The 21,939-nt window shown below is 32.4% G+C and overlaps 2 protein-coding genes and 1 long non-coding RNA gene across 4 annotated transcripts; 1 reads left to right on the forward strand and 2 right to left on the reverse strand.

Annotated features, from left to right (window-relative positions):
• The first annotated feature begins 335 nt into the window (after positions 1–335).
• LOC114403235 (probable protein phosphatase 2C 34) lies at positions 336–4,097 on the forward strand. Of its 2 annotated transcripts, none has more exons than XM_028366059.1 (6): positions 336–617; positions 1,672–1,996; positions 2,136–2,450; positions 2,711–2,828; positions 2,958–3,181; positions 3,553–4,097. In XM_028366059.1, exons 2-6 carry the CDS (start codon positions 1,754–1,756, stop codon positions 3,754–3,756), a joined length of 1,104 nt encoding a protein of 367 aa, XP_028221860.1. In that variant the 5' UTR covers positions 336–617; positions 1,672–1,753; the 3' UTR covers positions 3,757–4,097. The 2 variants fall into 2 exon arrangements, with proteins under 2 accessions (XP_028221860.1, XP_028221862.1); XM_028366061.1 differs by lacking the exon at positions 336–617 and adding an exon at positions 661–1,548.
• A 1,535-nt stretch (positions 4,098–5,632) lies between these two features.
• On the reverse strand, positions 5,633–9,875 carry LOC114403236. The gene is made up of 2 exons (XR_003664624.1): positions 7,501–9,875; positions 5,633–7,403 (listed from the first exon to the last, which is right to left on the reverse strand). It is a non-coding gene; the product is annotated as an uncharacterized LOC114403236 (long non-coding RNA).
• A 4,434-nt stretch (positions 9,876–14,309) lies between these two features.
• On the reverse strand, positions 14,310–16,243 carry LOC114402210. The gene is made up of 3 exons (XM_028364704.1): positions 16,187–16,243; positions 14,461–14,811; positions 14,310–14,335 (listed from the first exon to the last, which is right to left on the reverse strand). The coding sequence occupies exons 1-3, from the start codon at positions 16,194–16,196 to the stop codon at positions 14,310–14,312; spliced, it is 387 nt and encodes a 128-aa protein (XP_028220505.1). The 5' UTR covers positions 16,197–16,243.
• Between the last annotated feature and the right edge of the window lie 5,696 nt (positions 16,244–21,939).

The raw sequence follows: 21,939 nt of genomic DNA on the forward strand, positions 1-21,939 counted from the left end.
GCAATATCATGAGGGCTGAAGATATTTTTTCTGATCAAATAATCAATCTCTTATTAATTTCTTGATACGCTCCTGAAACACATGAAGCAAAAAATATTTGCTAAATAAACTCATGAAGCCTAAATAAGATATAATTCAATTCGCCACATGCAAGTTCTGGCAAAAAAAAAAAAATGGTAATGTTTGATTTTTTTTTCTCCCTTTATAACTTGACTTAATAGAGCTCCAATTTTGGTAAAACAAAGGCCACACAACACAACTCTTAATTTGAAAGGAACCAAGCAAGTCAACAGAGGATCAGAGTTGAGATCGTTTTTTCATTATAGCTTTAATTAGTTGTTATTAGTCACACACAGTGGCACCTGCCCAAAATACAAATTTTCATCATGCACTGAGTGCATAGAAAAAAGAATCATCTTTGTTTTGGTCTCCGTTGATAAAAGGGAACTGAAGAAGAAAACAGAACCAAACAAACAACACACAAAAATGGACACAAAGCCCTCCACACATTCGCTTTCTCGAAGTCTCAGCTGGTCTTGTCCCAATTGCATCCTTTTCTTCAGACCACAACAACTCCTTCAACCGCCTCTCTAGCTATAGTTCCTTCTTCTTCAAAGGTCTTGCATCCATTCCATTCTCTGTTTTGTTTTAATTCTTCTTCAAAGGCTTTTGTTATCTTTTCTTGACACCATTTCAGATCACAGAAAAGAAAGTAGGGGCTTCAGAATTGGATCAGGAACTTAACCAACTGTTTTCTTTTTTTTCTTTTTTTTTTTTTTCTTAGATGTTTCTGTTCTGGCTTTGAAGAATTGGGGTGGAATGGGGTGTCACAAAGTCCTGAACTTTTTCTTTCTTCCCTTTTGATTTCATCCAATTCTATAACATTTTGAAAAGGGAGTAAGATGGTAGTTAAAATAGTTCCTGCTACTATAGCCTATATAGGCTTTGTTTTTTCCTCGGGTCCTATATGCATAATCTCGTATTTTATTCTGCAAATACCAATAAAATATGTTTCTTTTACATGAGATGAAACATCCAATCTAAGAAAAAAGCAAGGTGAAAAAAAAAAGATTTTTTTTTGGGTCCCAATTCAGTTAGCAATAAACAAATGACTTTGAGCAGATGAATCCTCTTATCCAGACTTTTCTATACTCAAATTTTTCTCCTACTTTTGGTATGCTTACTGGAAGAAGAAAGTATGGTCCACCCTTTTGATTTTTTGAGCCAAGGAAGGAAAATAATAATGGGATAGTAACAAAGGCGTATCTGATTTCGTTTCTTTTAGCTTCAATCAAACTTGGCCGCATGGCATGATTCAAACTTGCCGGGCTCCAGTTTTCATTGTCCTTGCTTTCTCCACATATCCTCTTCATAGAGAATTCCAGATGCAATGTTGAAATTCAGAATAAGAATCAATTTATTTCATTAAGCTCTTTCAGGATTTAGCCCTTTTTCTGAATGAATCCTGAATCCTGTTCCTTCTTGAGTCAGAAATTGTCTTTTGTTAATTGTTCCATCACGGCATCTCCCAGGATCCCCCACCACACAGTACACTCAATTGTTTCACTCTTGTTTTTATCACTAAGAAAAGACTAAAATACAAATAAAAAAGAAAATGAAACTGTTCTTCCTGTGACTAATGTTTAACCGTTATGAATTTTCACTGTCCAGATTCTGTACTATATACATCAAGGGAAGAAGAGAAGAGGCATAATTAAGCAGCTTTCAGTGGTGTAATCATATTGCAGTGTTGATGGGGCATTTTTCATCTGCGTTCAATAGGTTGGCAAAGTCATTCACAACGAAGAAAGGAAGGAGTTCTGATGAATGTAATGGAAGAGAAGCCGCGGAAACAATGGCAAAGGAAGCCAAAAGAAATCACTTCATGTTGCATAGCTCTGGCACAGTTAATGTTGATGGTTCAAACAACTTTGCCTCAGTTTTCTCCAGAAAAGGCCAGAAAGGAGTTAATCAGGATTGCTGCATTGTGTGGGAAGTATGTAGCAATATCTATTAATTGTTCTTAATGGCGGAATTTCTTCTTGTTAATTAATTAATTGCTTCAATAACCATTGATGTTACTTGCAAACGTTTGTGTGTGTTAAGGAGTGTATTTGTGTTGATGTTGGTTATAGGAATTTGGGTGCCAAGAGGACATGATCTTCTGCGGGATTTTTGATGGGCATGGGCCATGGGGTCACTTTGTGGCCAAAAGAGTACGAAAGTCAATGCCGCCATCTTTGCTATGCAACTGGCAGGAGACACTTTCCCAAACTCCACTTCATTCAGATGTTGATTTTGATATAGAGACAGAGAAAAAGCAACACCGGTTTAACTTGTGGAAGCATTCATACTTGAAGACTTGTGCTGCCATTGATCGCGAACTAGAGCAGAATCGCAAGATAGATTCATTTTACAGTGGAACAACTGCCTTGTCAATTGTTAGACAGGTAAAGAAAAAGAAAAAAGCTTGCCAAAAGGGTAGAAACTTAAATGTAAATTTTTAAGTGTTTTTTGGTGCCATTCTCTGCTCTGACCTCTAATGCAAATCTTTATTGCACAAATTATTGAAACGAAACTCCAATTTGGATAACAGAAAAGCACCAAAAGTACTTAAAAAAGATGTGTCATCAGAAAATATCTAAGTAACCTAATTTACAAAAATGAATCTGGTGGTTACCGAACCTTATCTTGATTCTGTCATGGGCAGGGTGAACTCATTATCATTGCAAACGTTGGTGACTCTCGTGCTGTGTTAGCTACAACATCAGATGATGGAAGTTTGGTACCAGTTCAGCTGACAATAGATTTCAAGCCCAATTTACCTCGTAAGTGTTGCTCAGCGTGTTTACTTGTATCATTCTGCGAGTTCAAGGAGAAATTATTACATGATTCATGACCATGTAATCATTAGTCCTGACTAATCTTCATGTGACACGATATTAACTATTTTTCAGAAGAGGCAGAGCGAATACTTGAGTCCCAAGGACGAGTTTTCTGCTTAGACGACGAGCCTGGGGTGCATAGGGTGTGGTTGCCGGATGAGGAGTTTCCAGGACTTGCCATGTCAAGGGCTTTTGGTGACTACTGCGTCAAAAAGTATGGTCTTATTTCAGTGCCTGAGGTAACACACAGGAATATAACCACCAAAGACCAGTTTGTTGTGCTAGCCACTGATGGGGTATAGTAAACACTCTTATCCTTAAAAAATTTGTATGCTTCAAATAAGATTTAAATATCTTTTTAGTCTTCTAAAATTATTTTTTTCTTTTTAATTCTTGTAAATTAGTTTGTTTTATTTTTAGTCTTTAAAGTATTTTAGCTAGTATTTTGAAGGGGAAAAAATGCCATTTAACGAGTTATAACTTATAAGGACAAAAACTAATTTTGCAAGGATTCAAAGAACACTATATTGCAAGGATAAAAAAAGGTATTTAAGCCTTGAAATAATTATCAATATCAGACAAATTAATATTCTATTGCTGAATGTTTAGTAAGCTAAAGATATGTGATATGATTTTTGCATGTGCTAATGGTATTATATTATTATAGGTGTGGGATGTAATCTCCAATCAAGAAGCAGTGGATATTGTGTCTTCAACACCAGACAGAACAGACTCGTCTAAACGTTTGGTGGAGTGTGCAATGCGTGCATGGAAACGCAAGAGGCGAGGCATTGCAATGGATGATATTTCAGCTATTTGTCTCTTCTTTCACTCTTCACCTTCACTTGACCAAGTTGCCACCCCAGAATAGAACATTTATCATGTAAAATTGACGAGTCAGGTGCCACTTGCTGCTCGATTCCATGTAAACATGGTCCTATGACCTATATATTAAGGTCGATTCATTTGAAGGTGTCATGTCTCAGTCTCCTCTTTAATTTGTTAACCTAATCAATGACGCCTTTTGGTTTTTAGTTGCAACTTGCTACCACCCATATCCTTACGTGAGGTGCTTAATTCCACTATTTTGAAGATTCCCACGTTGAAATCAACAAAATGATGGTCAACAAGGGAAAGTATATCTTTATAGAGCTTAGTAAAACCAAAAGTCAAGCACAAAAGTATGGAATTATATATGTAGCACCAAAAAAATTACAACCATAAAAAATATGGAGTTATGTGGTTAGAAAATTATTGCCGACTAAATGAGGTTTCTTCTTAAATCCGTCCTCTCGTGTACGTAATATCTATGTCTGGATATTTATCAGAATTTTTATTTTTTTCCACGAATGCTGGTACTATTTTATTTTTCATAAATAGGATACGAATTTTATGTGTACCAATATAAATCATTATATTTTCTGTCAAATCACTAATATAAAACTAGGTATTCTTTCGTTTTACTTTTCATACAACATTATTTGTACTATATAGCAGTTCTCTGATAGTTCTTTTGGGACTATTCGACCGACAGAAAAATACAAACTCAAGTTGTATGATTAAACCTGACTTTGTTTTCAGAAGCATCAAAATGTGGATTAAATAAAGGTGAAAATATGATTTTCATTCCTACAAAATTGATAAAATTTGTTTTTCGTTACTAAAAAAAAATTCATATGTTTTTCATTCTCGTAAAATCATAATATATGATTTTTTAGTCTAGAGTTAGGTATGATCAAAACTGATCTTACGTGTCATCTAACTATCACATTAATGAGTGGACACATGCGTTTTGTTTTTCACATCATTATTATTTTATTTTTTTTATCCATGTTTGGTTACTTTGTGTTACCCCATGGTGCTTTTTCTTCATGTTGTCGTTGGTGACCATGGAGAGATCTCAAAGCTATAAAGGTCGTCCTAGAGCAAGTGATGGAAGATCGTTGGCGACGTCATCTGAGATGGGTGTTAAAAAGTGCTTTTGTGAAGAACCCATGTTGTTTTCTCTCGCTGTAATTTAATGTTGTTCTTGCTCCTATTGTTGATTCGTTTTCGTTGATGGGTGCAGAGAGAAAACATTTTGCAACTTATTTGAGTGGGTTAATGTTGTCGTGAATGTCGAAATAGAAGACAACCAATGTTGATGGAAGCCAAGCTACTGATGATGCAATGCAAGGCACATAAGTGAGCAACAAATAGAGGTGATGGTTCTGATAGAATTGTATATCTATTGAGTGGGTTGATTGGTGTTTTGGTCATGGGTTGCTCAATGTTATTGGTCATGATTTTGATTTTTCTTTTGAAGTGCCAATGTTAAGGGTTAGTGGGCTGGTGTAAGGGGGTTTAGTGTTAGTGTTGATGGGGCAAATTATGTTAGTGTTGCTTTTGTCATAAAGTTAGGAATGTTAGTTGCTTTTGTGATATTGTTAGTGTTAAATGTTACGCGATCATTTGTAACAGCCGAATCATGTTAGTTTCTCAATTTAATGTAATGCGGCAAGCAATTTCAATTTAATCTTCCAATTGAAATTTTGTTCCTTTATTGAAATTTAGCAGTTTGAACATTAAAAAGCAATTTGCACTTGCAAGTATGAAAAGTTGTTGTACAGAAATTACAAGTTTCCTACCTACTCGAGTAGGAGAAAGTAAGTTGGAGAAAATTAATAGCATTTATTCATATATTCATTTATATTCAACAAATATAGTTGGAGAAAGTAACTTGTTATAGTAAATCATTGCAAACAAACTTTAACATTGATAATAATCCCATTACATAGTATAATATGCAATTGTCTAGCCAAAAAGCAAAATATAATCGTGCCTGGATTTTGGGTATCCATCAGAAGACTACACATAAGATTCCAATAGTGTATTTAACCAAAAAAAAGACCCCACTGACAACGAATACATCCAAATCCAACACCATATTGAGATTCCCTTCATACATTCCTAAAAAAAACTTGTGGAGAATTCCCACATATAAATCAGTCAATTTGATTCCCATTCACATGTGATGAGTCAATAGTAGAAGCAACATCTCTCTCCACATTTTTACCTTTTTTCTTCTCTTTAGTAACTTGCACAAACATGGAAATAAGTCATGAGCTACCAAATTATTTAAGATCGGTCATACAATTCATAACTAAGATGCATACAACCCTTTTATCACCCAACATAATTTTTGTTAGTAATTGCCCAGGAGTTAAATTTCTTGCAAAAGCTAGTATCGCGGGTACAGTTGAAGATCTACCTTTGCCATTGTTGTTTTTTGTCATGAGTGTGGCAGATTTTGAAATCCCCTTTGCTTGTTTTAGGTAAACCAATTTATAATGTTCAAACTAGTTTAAACCAATTGCTAGAAACACGAAATATATAAACCAGTTAATGACTAATTTTGAAGTACCTTGTTTAATGGTTGGTTTTGTTTTCCTTCAATGGTTAGCTTTGATTTTGCAAGCTAAGTTGTTGCCTTTGGCATTGCCTATGTCAAAGTGTTATAATGTGAAAATACAAGGTCCCAAAAGGTGTTAACAATGATATACCTTCGTTTGATGCTTTGTAGACTTGCTCCCAACTTGAGATCCAACATTTGGCACTTGAGATCCAGCCCCTTGTGCTTCTGTTGGGACTTGAAATCCAACAATTGGGACCTCAGATGCAGTCCCTTGTGATTTTGTTGGGACTTGAGATCTAGCATTTGGCACTAGTCGTTCTTTGCAAGTCCTAGTATTATGGCCATATTTTTGGCATTTTTTTGGTATTTTTTCTCCTCATTTCAGTTGATCTTGGATCTTCATCAGGTTCTCTTCTTAATTTTTTTTGTCTTTCAGGCCCAACTTTGTAATTAGGAGACATAACAGAGTCAGCAGTTTTCTTTGGTCATTTGTTCTCACCCTTAATAGGACTCATTGTTTGACTATAACACTTAGCATATGACTGTATGCGATAGTAGGCATCAACATAATCAACTAGTTTTTCCCTATTATACTATATTGTTGAAACAACATGCCTATAAGGTATCCCAACCAATCCCCAAAAATTACAAGCATTCCTAGTTGCTAGATTCACGATGAACTTCCGTGTGAGCAATGTGTTTGTTACCTCAAACAACAAGCCCCAACATGTTCAGTAATCCAATTTTTATCCTTTTCAACCTCCTAATCTAATCTTTTCATAGGTTTGTCCATTATGTATAGCAATAATTGGTTTATCTCTTGCTGGCAAAATTACACTATTAAAACACTTATACATGTTATTCATAATAACATCACACTTGGAGTACACACTAAAAGCATACTTACACCATGTCTTCTTAAGGAATTCAGTAGCGAGCCACTCATATGCCTTATTGTTTATCTCTTTGATTTGGTTCATTTTCTCTTCATATGCCTCCAAATATGTAGCTTTTGAAGCAGCCATCACCAACTCTCTAAGCATAGCTCCTCCTCCAAATCTTTTTTTTGAAATTTGCATACATATACCTAGGGCAGAACCTATGTTCAATTTTGTCATCTAGTTCTGCAAATGCATTAACCAGTCCCTTTGTAACATTGTACAACATTAAAACAAAAAATAAGAACAACATAATTGCAGTCAATAATAAACACTAACTTACCTTTTGTCTGTCAGAAATGAACACCCATCTATTAGTCTCAAAGTCTCCAATGCCACCAAGTAGTAGTGTCAAAAACCATTTCCACTCTCTTTGCTTTCAATCTCCACAACAACAAAGGCTAATGGAAAGTACTAATCATTAGCATCTCTGGTCATGGCTACAAGCAATTGTCCACCATATTTGGTCTTTAGGTGACAACCATCTACCCTAATGAAAAGTAAGCTACCTTCTACAAATGCTTTTTTGCAAGTATCCAAACACGTATATATGGACCCAAATCATGGCAGCAAAGTAGGAGCAGGTTTGTTTACATGAATCTTAAATGTATTATTTTCATTTTGGGATCTAACTTCATCATTGTACCTCCTAAGAAATGAATATTGCTTCATTGCATCACCTTCAATTTGTTTCAATGTTATTTTCCTGGCACTGATTGCACAAGATCTAGTTATTCCAACAACATAAGTGGACTTCATCTCTTGAATAATTTGTGTCAATTTGAACCTTTTACTTGCTCTAAACTTGTCGACTATAAATTTTGCATCCCATGTTACTTTAGCATTTTTGTTGTAAAATACTCTAGCGCATGTGTGCTTCAGTTCCAAGGTTTTCAATTGAAAGGTAGATGTTTCTCCCACTTTTTGATACAAATGCACGAAATGGACACTCCTTAGTCTTGTGCACTGCCTTAACCCTTATGCAATCATTTTTGGGAAAGTTTACTTGATAACCATTCAACACAAAAAACTCCATTATGCCTTCTTTGAAATCTTTCATACAGGTAAATTGCATTCCTGATTTCCATTTGAAAACCTTGCACATGTTCTTTTTCCTGAACATTGGATATTTGTTTCCCAGCTTTGTAGTTGGGTCCTCTGATTCAACATCATTGTACAACTCTTAAGTGTTATAATCAATCTCCAAATGATGCATTTCCCTAAAATTAGGATGGGTATGCACATGTGGTGGGTCAGCTTCATAGTCACCAGGCATATCAGGTGGGTCTTCATCAAGCATCTCAAGAGGATCCTCATCATCCACCTTCTTCTTTGCTTTCTTACTTGCTTTTTGCTTCACAGATGATTGACCATTATCTAGACCAAAGTCCTAGTCAAAAGCATCATCTATACCATACTCTAAGTCAAGATCATATCCTTCAAAACACATTTCAACAACATCTTGACCATTGATTAGCTCCTCATTAACAACATTATTGGCCTCTTCGTTGCAGTTGTCAGAATTAGGGGCTACTGGTGTATGTTCTAACATATCAAATCCACTAACTTTTTCATGTTAAGAAACACCTAGCACCGCATAAATTTGAGCTTCACAGTTATGCTCCAAGGCATAGTTTTCCAAATCCAGTACGTCTTGATCAATCAACAACTCTCTTAGGAAGTCATAATCATCATCTTTGCCTTTCCACCACATTTTAATCCCATTGGCAACATTATATTCAAGGTCCTTCGTTAGCCAAATAATTTCATAGTAGGACCATGTGTCAATATCAAGATTATGATAGGCATGCTCCTCTTTACCCTCCAACTTAAGTGTCGGTTTATATAGCCATCTCCCCATCAAGTGAATTGCAATAGAAAACCTCAACCTCATCCATGTTCAACAAAATAATAATATCATATTGCAATACACAAATTATCATCAAATCAAATGTCACAACAAAAAGAAAATACAAAGGCCAAATAGAAAACAAGTTTAGAACCTAACCGTACAGAATTTGAACCCACACTACCACTATCCAATTCGCACTCAAACGAGCCATACCCCAAATCGCACACACCTGAGACATACTCCAATTCAAAGCCACAAAAACCCTATATTAATTCACACTCAATCACACACTAACCCAATTAACACCCCCATGAACCTTACCCCCTTGGACCCTTCTTCAATTCGCATTTAGAAAAACCCTAACCCCCTAAACCATAATGGATTTTGATCTCACGCAATTTCAACTGCACCTGGAACCCTAACCCCACTCGAAACCAAATTAACCCTAATCCCCTTCAAGTTCGAGCAAACACGAAAACAAAACCCAAACATATTGTAAAACTCAAAATATTACCTTCTTTGTGCTTGGGACCACCACAAATCCTGTCTCCAGAACTTTTCTCACACATGAAGCATCTTCTAATTTGGGTTAAACACCGAAACAACACCACGGTTGGCTTCCAAACCATAGTCGCAAAGTGGTCAATGTGCAACCTCAATAGAAACAACAAAAAATTAACATTGTCGAGTTCAAATGTCTAATGGAGTGATTGATGTGAAAACTCAAACGACACACAGGATAAAAAAATTGTAAAAACAAAAAATAAACTTTATCAATTTTATAGAGACAAAAAAAAAACATAATGTTAAATAAATTTCCCAACCCATTTGGTATAGTTAGAGCCAATACTCCAACAAGTTTGAGAGTATTGTAAAAATTCTTGAGGGTTTCCTAGATTATCAATTATAGAAAACCAATAGGATCTTGAGATTTATGGTTCTCACAAAACAATCAATAAAGAATAATAGATAATTATGTGTACCTTTCTCCATAGGATCTTCTCTGGTGCACTTGAAAATGAGAGAAATAGGATTTCACTTCCTTTGGCCTTTCTTTTCTGTCTCTCTCCGTTCGTGATGGCTATGGGTGAGAAAAGAGCACTTTCTGGTCAGGAAGGGGACCTTATTTCACATTAGTGGGTATTAAGCCCCTTTTATAACCACTACTCCCATCAAGTAGCAGTTAATCTAGAAACTTCTCCTATTAAGCCCAATTACAATTTAGCCCTTAATTGTTAATTATTTATTTATTAGTTCCTACTAAGTCATATGCCTCTCACATGAGACATTAATTCTAACATTCTCCCACTTGGCTCATGTGACATTAATAAACATTATGGACTAAATAAATAAATAGATTAACTAACATAATGCGCATTAAAAATTGACTAAAATGTTTTACACATTGGGTACATCATAATTTCATGATTAAGAATAGGAACCAATTCGAGTCATGGCGGTTGTACATCATCTAATCGACATAGTCCCTTCCATGTACTACAAATTAGTCTTCTCCTTAATATGACCATTAGTTAGGAGTACATAATTGGTCCAACATAATGTCTTCATTCAAGACAAAACCTGTTAACATTACTTTAACGCAAACATAGAGAACAGGTAATCATAAACATATCATAATTGAGCTCAGAGTGTCAGCAAAATTACATAAGGTAAATTACACTTAATGATCATCAATAACAATAATGCCCATACTTTCAACATGTTCTATAAATGTCTTGGGCGGTAATCCCTTTGTCAAAGGGTCAGCTATCATAAGCTTTGTGCTAATATGTTCTATTGACACTCTTTGTTTCTGAACTTCTTCTTTCACGACAAAGTACTTCAATTCCATATGCTTAGCACCCGTAGAGTACTTGTCGTTCTTAGAAAAGAATACTGCTGCGGAGTTATCACAATACATTTTCAGCGGCCTAGCAATACTGTCGACAATTCCAAGCCCTGAAATAAAGTTCCGCAGCCAATTAGCCTGAATTGTAGCCTCAAAACATGCTACAAATTCAGCTTCCATGGTGGATGCAGCAACAACTGATTGTTTTGCACTCTTCCATGATACTGCTCCTCCGGCTAAGAGAAATACAAAGCCAAGAGTGGATTTTCTTGTATCCACACATCCAGCAAAGTCTGAGTCTGAATATCCAATCACCTCTAGGTGATCAGACCTCTTATATGTAAGCATGTGGTCTTTTGTTCCCTGTAAGTATCTCAGAACTTTCTTTGCAGCTTTCCAATGTTCCATTCCTGGATTACTTTGATATCTTCCCAACATTCCGGTTGCAAAGCTTATATCTGGTCGAGTGCAGGTCTGAGCATACATAATACTCCCAACAACTGAAGTATACGGAATTGCTTCCATTTGCTTCCGTTCCAGATCATTTTTAGGACATTGTGCGAGACTAAATTTGTCTCCTTTCTGAATTGGAACGGGAGATGCTGAGCACTTTTCCATCCTAAATCTCTCCAGTACTTTATTGATATATGCCTTTTGAGACAAGCCTAACAATCCTTGTGATCTATTTCGGAATATTTCTATCCCTATCACATAGCTTGCCTCACCCATATCCTTCATTTCAAAGTTACTAGAAAGAAACTTCTTAGTCTCATGAAGAAGACCAAGATCATTAGTTGCAAGCAATATATCATCAACATACAGGACTAGAAACATAACCTTACTCCCACTGACCTTCAGATATACACACCGATCAACAGTGTTTTCCTTAAATCCAAAGGAAACAATGGTATCATTAAATTTCAAATACCATTGGCGGGAAGCTTGCTTAAGACCGTATATTGATTTCTTTAATTTGCACACCATGTGTTCCTTCCCTTCAACTGAGAATCCCATTGGTTGGTCCATATAAACATCCTCCTCTAAATCTCCATTCAAAAAGGCAGTTTTCACATCCATCTGATGTAGCTCCAAGTCATAATGGGCTACTAATGCCATGATAATCCTGAAAGAATCCTTTCGTGAGACTGGTGAAAACATCTCTTTATAATCAATGCCATCTTTCTGAGTAAATCCCTTAGCAACAAGTCTAGCCTTGTAACGTTCAAGGTTGCCATGAGAGTCACGTTTAGTCTTGAAGACCCACTTACAACCAACTCTCTTACAACCCTTTGGTAATTCTACAAGGTCCCAAACACCATTATGTTCCATGGAATCTATCTCTTCTTTCATGGCATTTAACCACTTCTCAGAATTATCACAACTTATAGCTTGTGAAAATGAAACTGGATCATTATCATTAATGCTTAAGTTTGTTTCTATTTCATGTAAGTATATCACATAGTCATTCGAAATAGCTGGTCTTCTTTCTCTTTGAGACTTCCTTAATGCTACTTCCTGTGGTTCTTCCATAATGGGTTCATTATGTATCATGGGCTCATCATTGTGTTGTACTTCTTCATTACTGTTTGTAGCAGTAACTGAAGTAGTAATCACCTTACTGCTAGAGGCAAAAGCTAAAGGGACTTGCACTCTAACTTCTTTAATTTCCACTTCTCGTGGAACTGTACTCCCACTGATTTCACCGTTTTCAATGAACCTTGCATTTCCAGTTTCGACAATTCTCGTACTATGATTAGGACAATAAAACATATACCCCTTTGACTTTTCTGGATAACCAATGAAATATCCACTGATTGTTCTTGCATCCAATTTTCTTTCTTGCGGATTGTAAATTCTTATTTCTGCCTGGCAACCCCAAACGTACAGGTGTCTCATACTAGGTGTCCTATTTGTCCACAGTTCAAAAGATGTCTTTGGAACTGCCTTACTAGGAACCCTATTTAACAAATACATGGCAGTTTTCAAAGCATACATCCACAAAGATACGGGCAAGGTTGAATTGATTAACATACTCCTAACCATATCCATTAAAGTTCTGTTACGCCTTTCTGATACACCATTTTGTTGTGGCGTACCAGGCATTGTGTATTGCGCACAAATGCCTCGTTTCTGAAGGAGCTTAGCAAATGGACCTGGGTGTTGCCCAGTTTCATCATATCTTCCGTAATACTCACCACCTCTATCAGATCTAATAATTTTCACCTTTCTGTCTAATTGTCTTTCTACTTCATTCAAGTAAATTTCCAAAGCATTCACTGCCTGAGATTTCTCATGCAGTAAGTAGACATAACCATAACGTGAATAACCATCAATAAAGGTGATAAAGTATCTTTCCCTTCCGAAAGAACTAACATCAAAAGGTCCACAAATATCTGTATACACAATTTCAAGAAGCTGAGTGCTTCTTGTGGCTCCTTTCTTTGTGTGTTTTGTTTGTTTTCCCTTGATACAATCCACACAAATATTTAGATCCGTAAAATCTAGATCAGGAAGAATTTCATTCTTTATTAATCTTTCTATCCTCTCTCTAGAAATGTGACCTAAACGTTTATGCCACAAGAAAGCCGATCGTTCATTCACTAAACTACGTTTAGTGCCAACATTATGATGCAGAGTTAAAACGGTTTCAACATACAAACCATCCAATTTCAATTTATATAAACCATCACAAAGAACACCAGTACCAATGAGATGATTATACTTAAATAAACTGAAACATCCATTACCAAAATTAAAAGAGTATCCAGTAATATCAAGTTTAGATAATGAAACCAAATTCCTAGATAAACTAGGTACATAAAGAGTTTCCAGTAAATCTAAATGATGTCCAGTGTCGAGTTTTAAACGATAAGTCCCGACCGCTTCCACTGGAGCTTTCACTCTATTCCCCATGAAAACAAACTTCTCATTTGGGCTTATGGTCTGGATTGTAAGGAATCCCTGCATAGTATTAGAAACATGAGTTGTACATCCAGAATCAATCCACCATGTGTTATGGGGAACTTCAGTTAAGTTTGATTCAAAATATACAAGAGCATTGAGCTCACCTTTCTTTTCGAACCAAGACTTACGCTTTGGGCAATCTTTCTGGAAATGTCCAGATTTTCCACAAAAATGACAATTATTGTTCTTTGATGCTTTCTTCTGGATTTGCACAGGACCGTCCTTGATCTTTAATGGTCCTTTTCCTTTATCATGTTTCTTTACAAATTTTTTTCCAGCTCCTTGATTCCCTCGGTGGCTTACATAATGGATTGAGTGACTTCCTTGATTCTTAAGCCTCGTTTCTTCCTGAACTAACATATTGTGCAATTCATGCACATTCCATTTATCTTTCATGGTATTATAGCTCATTTGAAATGGGCCATACTCAGACGGTAATGAGTTTAGAATAAACTGAACAAGGAAGTTCTCATTCACAGCCATTCCCAAGGTCTTAAGTCTTGCTGCAATGTTTGTCATCTCAATGACATGTTCATGCATAGTACGTGAACCATCAAACTTCATGGTGGTTAGTGTACTCATTAATGTCCCAGCAAGAGACTTATCAGCTGTTTGAGAGCGCTCTCCCACTAACCCCATAAACTCTTTAGCACTATCGGTTTTAGGAAGCGCTGCCTTAATACTGTCTGCAACAGTCATTCTCATGAACATTAGGCTGAGTCTATTAGATCTTTCCCAAGCTTTATAATGAGCTTTCTGTTCATTGCTACTAGCATCAGTAATAGTAGCAGGCTTCTCTTCCAATATAGCAAGGTCAAGATCCAAAACACCGAGGTGAAATTGGACTTGCTCATTCCAATCAGAGAAGTTAAGCCCATTAAAAATTGGTACAGATGATACATGAGAATTCAATGAGTTGGGAACAGGTACTGCATAATAAAACTTCACATAAGCATTTTGGTACATGAAACACAAGTCATACATATAATTTACTCAGATAAAAATCAATGTATATTGATGTTCTCCTTTGGGTGACACACCAACACACAACATACAAACATGATGATGCTGATAAAATTTTAACATTATTTGACAATTAAATATGCACCAATTAGTAGTATCTATTTCCTTTGGGTATATAAATAAAACTAATGATACACACAAATCGCCTACAATAATATTCATTAATTATAAGAACAACTAATCAACCTTTGGGCGATCCATAAATGCCTTATAACAATGAATTTCAATTACCCATAAGCCAACAATCATATAATTTAGCATCCATTATTCTATGAGTAATTGAAATAATTATTAATTTAGAATTAAATAACCTTACAAATTTGGCCACTTTGGTGACTAACAAATTTAACATACATTTAATTCCAACCAAATATATATGGCCTGCACATACTTATTGCTATTAACAATTCATAGCCATTCCATTAATTCCATTCTAGGCCATAAAATAATATTTGCATTTATTTGTGTTTTACATTCTAACACGTTCAAGCAAATATATAGTATATACATATATTTTACTACGACCAATAATTGCAAAACATTCACATTAATTTAATTATAGAACATAAACTTTCAATCCTTTAATCATGTTTAATGATCATTTTTTTCAAAAAAAAAAAATAGGCAAGTGGGATTGTAAATATCAGAAAGGGGTTTGCAAATAGAAATTCGAAAAGGAATCCTTTCCTACGACCAAATTGCAACGTACATGGCAGCACTTTTCAAAATTGGAATTAACAATAGGCACTTTCTCCATAACATGAAACTTGCGGTTACGTAATGGTATATGGCTTTCTCCAAAACGTAATTGGTATTTATTATTATTATTATTATAATATATAATTTTCATCTCTAATTCAAATCAAAGACATGAATTGGAAGTCCAGCAAAGATCACTCTGACTTTCTTTCTCAAAAACAGAATTTCCAAAAATTATACCGCTTTCATGGCTTTCCTTCTCATGAAATTTTATATATCTAGAATTTCATATTTTGCAGCGGAAAATATAATTAACATGAAAGGCACGTTATCAAAACATGTAATTGAAAATACATGTAACGTAAATTAAAAATCCCTAAATTTCATAATTAGGGTTTATGCATAATTGGGAGAAATTAAATCATTCTAGGAGAATCATAAATTTCATAACACATGCTCTGATACCACATGTAAAAATTCTTGAGGGTTTCCTAGATTATCAATTATAGAAAACCAATAGGATCTTGAGATTTATGATTCTCACAAAACAATCAATAAAGAATAATAGATAATTATGTGTACCTTTCTCCATAGGATCTTCTCTGGTGCACTTGAAAATGAGAGAAATAGGATTTCACTTCCTCTGGCCTTTCTTTTCTGTCTCTCTCCGTTCGTGATGGCTATGGGTGAGAAAAGATTTCTGGTCAGGAAGGGGACCTTATTTCACATTAGTGGGTATTAAGCCCCTTTTATAACCACTACTCCCATCAAGTAGCAGTTAATCTAGAAACTTCTCCTATTAAGCCCAATTACAATTTAGTCCTTAATTGTTAATTATTTATTTATTAGTTCCTACTAAGTCATATGCCTCTCACATGAGACATTAATTCTAACAAGTATTAGTCAATTAATGAATTAGATAAATTTAAGCATGTGAAATAAAAACCTTTGGGGTGTAACTTTGATTTTCAAATTAAATTTAAGAGTGCCACGATTCATGGACATAGAGGTTGGCACCTAAATTTGACCAAGTGGGCAATAAGCCAAGGCATTGAGACGTAGCAAGGTATTAGCATCTTTATGTAGATGTATTTTTCAAAATGGCAATTACAAAAGTTTGGCAACATTGGTTGAAGGATGGCTTATCGGCACAAAAACGTATGCTTTCCTTGTTGAGAAACTTAGCGAGTAAAATAGTAACTTGCATTCTCTTCAGTTAGCCATAGTCATAGGATTGAATCATCTAGTTTATAATTGTTATTAGTTATTTGGTTTAAACTTGTGTTGTTGGTTGTTTAGTTTAATTTGTGTTGGTTTAATCATCAGCGTATTTTTCTTTTAATTTATTCTTCGCCCATTTATGCAAGAGCCTCAAAATTTGCAAAATAAATAAGGGAACTCTACGAGGGCTGACCCAGAAACGGGTCTGAAAAATATAAGCCCATTTAGAATGCAAACTCATGTGAGCTGGCCCTTTCAAATACACGCCCTCTTGAGACTTTATTCTGCTTTGTTATAATTATTATTGGTATAAGAAGAGTGTTAGGTGAAACGCTCTCTAACACAATTCTCTTAACGTACCAATTATAATTGGTTGAAATTTCTTATAAATTAAAATAATATACTCATAAGAAAGAGTGTGTCAATGTTGTTAACATTTATCTTATTATAATAAGAGGAGTATTATGACTGAAAACATTCTAGATATTTAAATCATTTTTTTACTCCATAGACGTATAGATTATTGAATTTGTTTTGGTATGTTAAGCGAAATTTATTGAGACATATATATAACCTTTTCAATTATCACTCTCTATTCAACAATATTTTTCTAACTAAACTTTTTTGGTAAATATTCCAACTAAACTTTTTTGGTAAATATTCCAACTAAACTTTAATTATACTTTGATATTTTCTCTCAAAATTTAAAACATTATTTGTAAAAATATTTAAATAAAATCCAAAATTCTTATAATGAAAATAGGAGTTTATATTAAGGTCATGAACCATACAACATTCATCAATTTTTACGGCATGCCTTAGTTACGCTCATAACATGCTTTTATTGATTATTAGTATAAAGACTAATATTATTAACACTATAGGGAGTCATAGAACATGCTCATTAATTTGTGGCAGTTGCTTCAATTATTTTGATTTCTGACCAATTATCATGATTAAATAACGTGAAGTAAAAAAATACTACTAAAATAGTTTATCGTCCTGAACTAAAAAATGATAAAAATATCATTTTTTTATATCATTTGTATCTTTTTCAATCTTACGGTTATTCCTTTTTTTAAAATGTTAAACATTTAAAATTGTATTTAATTATAATACCACACAAATCACTTTCATAAGTAATGAAAATAATGGCAATGCCAATACACACGGTAATGATGACAATAATTACATGACAAGGGGGAGAATAGCAGTCATACTATTTTCTTCGTCCAAAATGAGTACAGTTTTAAGTTTTGAAAAAAAAATTAAATTGATTTTTGCTCTCACTTTTTAATGAGATATCTAAACATATATTTTAATCTTGTTCTATAATAAATAATGTTATTTTAGAAGATTTAATAATATATTATTAAAAATAAGAGAGAGAATAAGGATATTTTAATAAAATTATTCTTTAACAAATATTATTTCTCTTTTGAATACTTATTTTATTGGTCTATGTGAAAAAACTTTAAATATTACTTATTTTGAGACAGATGATGAAGTAATATTTATAGTGGTGATGAAAATAAAAATTATGATTACATCTTATAATCATTGTGATTGTTATATTGAAACCCGAGATAATAATAACAATGACGGATCAACTTAAAAGAGTATGGGAATAATTGCCTTCATAATATATTTTTCACATGAGTATTTATAATAACTTTTACTTTTGTCTCCACAAACAAATCAGTGTTGTTCCCATATAATATATATTAAAAAAATATATGTACAAAGTTATAAAAAATAAAAGAGAAAATAAATTGATATTAATTTTATCACTTTATATTTTTATTTTTTGTAGTGTTAAAAATGGGAAAAATCATATAATTTTTTAAAATATAAAAATATGTAGAAAACAATTAAAAATGCTTTAAAAGAAAACTATAAATAATGAATTATTTATAAATTTTGGGTAAGTAATAAGGATAGTTTATTAAAGAATCATGCTTAACTTATCCTTAAAAATATGAAAAACAGCAAAATGGATTTTCTCTAATTCTCGGCTTTGCAGCACAAAAGAAAAGTATAAAGCAAAAAAAGAAAGAAAGAAAGAATGGATAAATAAATGATAGAAAGGGAAAAGGAAAATGTGTTTGAAAGGGTATGCGAACTTTACATAATAAGAAATTCTTGTGTCGTTAGCACAATGCCATATATCGTGTCCAGCGCGGCTTAAAGGAGCGTAAGAAGTAATAAGCTTACATGTTATATTTTTAGACATAATCAAGCTACATGTTACTGCAGATAAATAAATCTTCTAGATAAATTCTCCCAATGTATTTGTAACTTTGATTCGAATTAATTAACAATAAGATTTTGTCTAAAAATTTTATATCCATAAAAAAATACTACCAGTAATTCATAAGAAAACACAAATCTATTGAGATTAATATTTGCTTTTCTTAAGAAATGCGGTATGAATCATATTTTTAAAAGTAAATAAATTGCTATAGAAAATATTATTTTCTTGAATAATCAATTCTTAATAGTTAACTTCTAAACACACTACCTTAAAATATAATTTTTATTTTATTTTTAATGTGTAAAAAATATGATTATATATTAGGATTAATTATGTTATACTTAATATATATATATATATATATATATGCATGTATATTGAAAGAAATATTTTAAATAACATTTGATGTTATTTTTTATTAAATAAGTATAACATTCTTAAAATATATGAAATACATATTTCTTAATTTTTTACTATTATGTAAAGTAGATAAAAAAAATGGAAATTAAATAATACATTTCGAGCTCCAAAGTGTTAAATCATGACGTTTGAAGAAAAAAAAAATGAGAAGTCAAGTACAATAACTAATAAAGTTTGAACATAGAATTTTGTACAAACTATTGAAATTTCTATCTTTATGATGAACCATAGTAGGTTTTATAGAAAAACTTCTAATGCCCATAGTATGTTTTATTTGGTAGTTGATGCATATAGTATGTATTTGAGTCTGAGAAAATCATTTTTTTTTAAAAAGCTTACCTTATATTTTTTCCAAAACGTGGAAGAATCATAAGAAAAGGAAACAAAATTACAGAAAAGGAAGATTGGTTAAGATAAAAATGAAAAATACGTCAGCTTTGGAGAATATTTTATTTAATAGCATGTGATAATTAATAATTATAGCAATAGAGAAAGTGACTTTTGAATCTATTTCAAAAGTAGTAACTGTGAATTAATAAGGATTATAATTAATTGTATTTAATAAGCGGTCTTTTATGTCATAGAGAGAAATAGATAATATTGTTATTATATAGTACTATTTTATTCTTTCCAAGAAAATATAGAAATTGTATCAAATTACTACTAAAAATAATATATTAAATTAATTCATAAATAAACAATATATTCAATTAAATATCAAATAATTTCCATCACATTAAATATTTAATCATTTAAAAAAATTATAATATGTTTATCGTGAATTATTATTATTATTATTATTGATATTAAATTAAGATAAATTCCTAACTTAATAAAATTAAGTCGTTATGTCTAACTTTTGTAGCTTTAAATTATTCATCCCAATCTTTATTACTACACACCAGTAGTTAGTAATATTTTTCAATACAGTTTATTATAATTAAAATAATTTTAATTAAAACGAGAAAAAAACAAAACATTAAAATATTACAATACACACCAATAGTTGTTAGTTATATTTTATCATAAGTAGGTATGTATTATTTTTTACCTTTACATAATTAGATATTATCACATTTTGTACTAGTAGAAAAAGTCGCATAATTACGTATGATAAAATATTAAATATGATTTTTTATGAGAAATATCACCATAGTTTTTTTCATTAATTTAAAATGTTACTTTAATTAAAAATATTAAATAATAATAAAGTATTACAGTGATTTTTTCAAATAACTTTCAGCCATGTTTGATGAAAATAATAACAACACATTACAATGATATTTTTATTTCACATGTTGTAAGTATTTTAAGTAGTAAGTATAAATTAAGGGTAAAATATGTTTGAAATTTTTGTAAAATTTGAAAAATATTATTTTGTTCTCATAAATTTATTAATTTGATCCTTATAAAAATAAAACATATTTTTGTTTTTGTTGATCCTTGCTAATTTTGTTAGATGGTAATTTGAAGTCATTAATAAACTTTTAATAATTTATGTGTAATTTGATTACAAATGAATTTAATAATTTATGATCGTTAAATAAACCCAGCTGAAAATCCTTACAAGTTATAATTTTTTATTATCACAGGTGATTTTCAGACAAAGATAAAACAGGTTCTTGTATCTTGTGTTTTAAAAAGTAGAAAAAGAAAGTATTTAAGTCCATTAGTCATATTAGATAATTGTGTAGCAAAATTATTAACACCGAGGATTAATAAAAATATATTTTATTTTTATATAAACTAAATTAATATGAAAATTTTTATAAAGACAAAATTAATATTTTTTAAATTTTACAAGTATCTCAAACATATTTAGCTAATAACTTAATTAATATGAAGGAATTTAATTCGTATTCAATATCTTGTTTTATTTTTAAAAAAACTTTTAAGAACATATGCAAAGTTAGTACAACACTGCTTAGTTTAATTTATTGAACCATTCCTAGTTAATGAATTTTGCAAACTATCGGAAAATATCTAATGTCATTAATGTGAAAATTGCTGTCTCATTAATATTGATACATACTAAAAAAGTTGCTTTTGAGTTTCAAACCCTATAGGTTTTCTATTATGGAATTATAATTAGAATGAGGATTTGCTAACAATATTTTTAAGACATTAGTTAAGAAATTAAGAAGAAAAAATATTTATAATAAAAATTATCAAAAAATTTATAAAAAACATAATTTTATGTATCTTAATAAAAAAAATTGCTTTTAATTTTTTAGCCAATGATCCAAGAAGACTGAATAGTATTTGCTTTATAATTATAGTAATTTGGGTAAGAATAGACCATAATTTGATAATCAGAGTCTCAATGTGAGAGAGAAATAGACACCCTCACGCACGCCAAAAACAGAGAAAGAAAAACCCGACAGTGAAATGTGGGGTCAGGAATTAAATTCTGCCCGCTCTTGTATTTGCATTCTCGGCC

This window comes from Glycine soja, chromosome 20 (assembly GCF_004193775.1).
Source record: "Glycine soja cultivar W05 chromosome 20, ASM419377v2, whole genome shotgun sequence".
Lineage (NCBI taxonomy): Eukaryota > Viridiplantae > Streptophyta > Magnoliopsida > Fabales > Fabaceae > Glycine > Glycine soja.

Coding starts and splice junctions, on each gene's coding strand:
- LOC114403235 (XM_028366059.1), top strand. CDS start 1,754: ATGGGGCATTTTTCATCTGCGTTCAATAGGTTGGCAAAGTCATTCACA. Junction 1,997..2,135: donor ATTGCTGCATTGTGTGGGAA/GTATGTAGCAAT, acceptor TGTTGGTTATAG/GAATTTGGGTGCCAAGAGGA. Junction 2,829..2,957: donor TTTCAAGCCCAATTTACCTC/GTAAGTGTTGCT, acceptor ACTATTTTTCAG/AAGAGGCAGAGCGAATACTT.
- LOC114402210 (XM_028364704.1), bottom strand. Junction 14,336..14,460: donor TCTTGCTGGGACATTAATGA/GTACACTAACCA, acceptor TTCCTTGTTCAG/TTTATTCTAAACTCATTACC.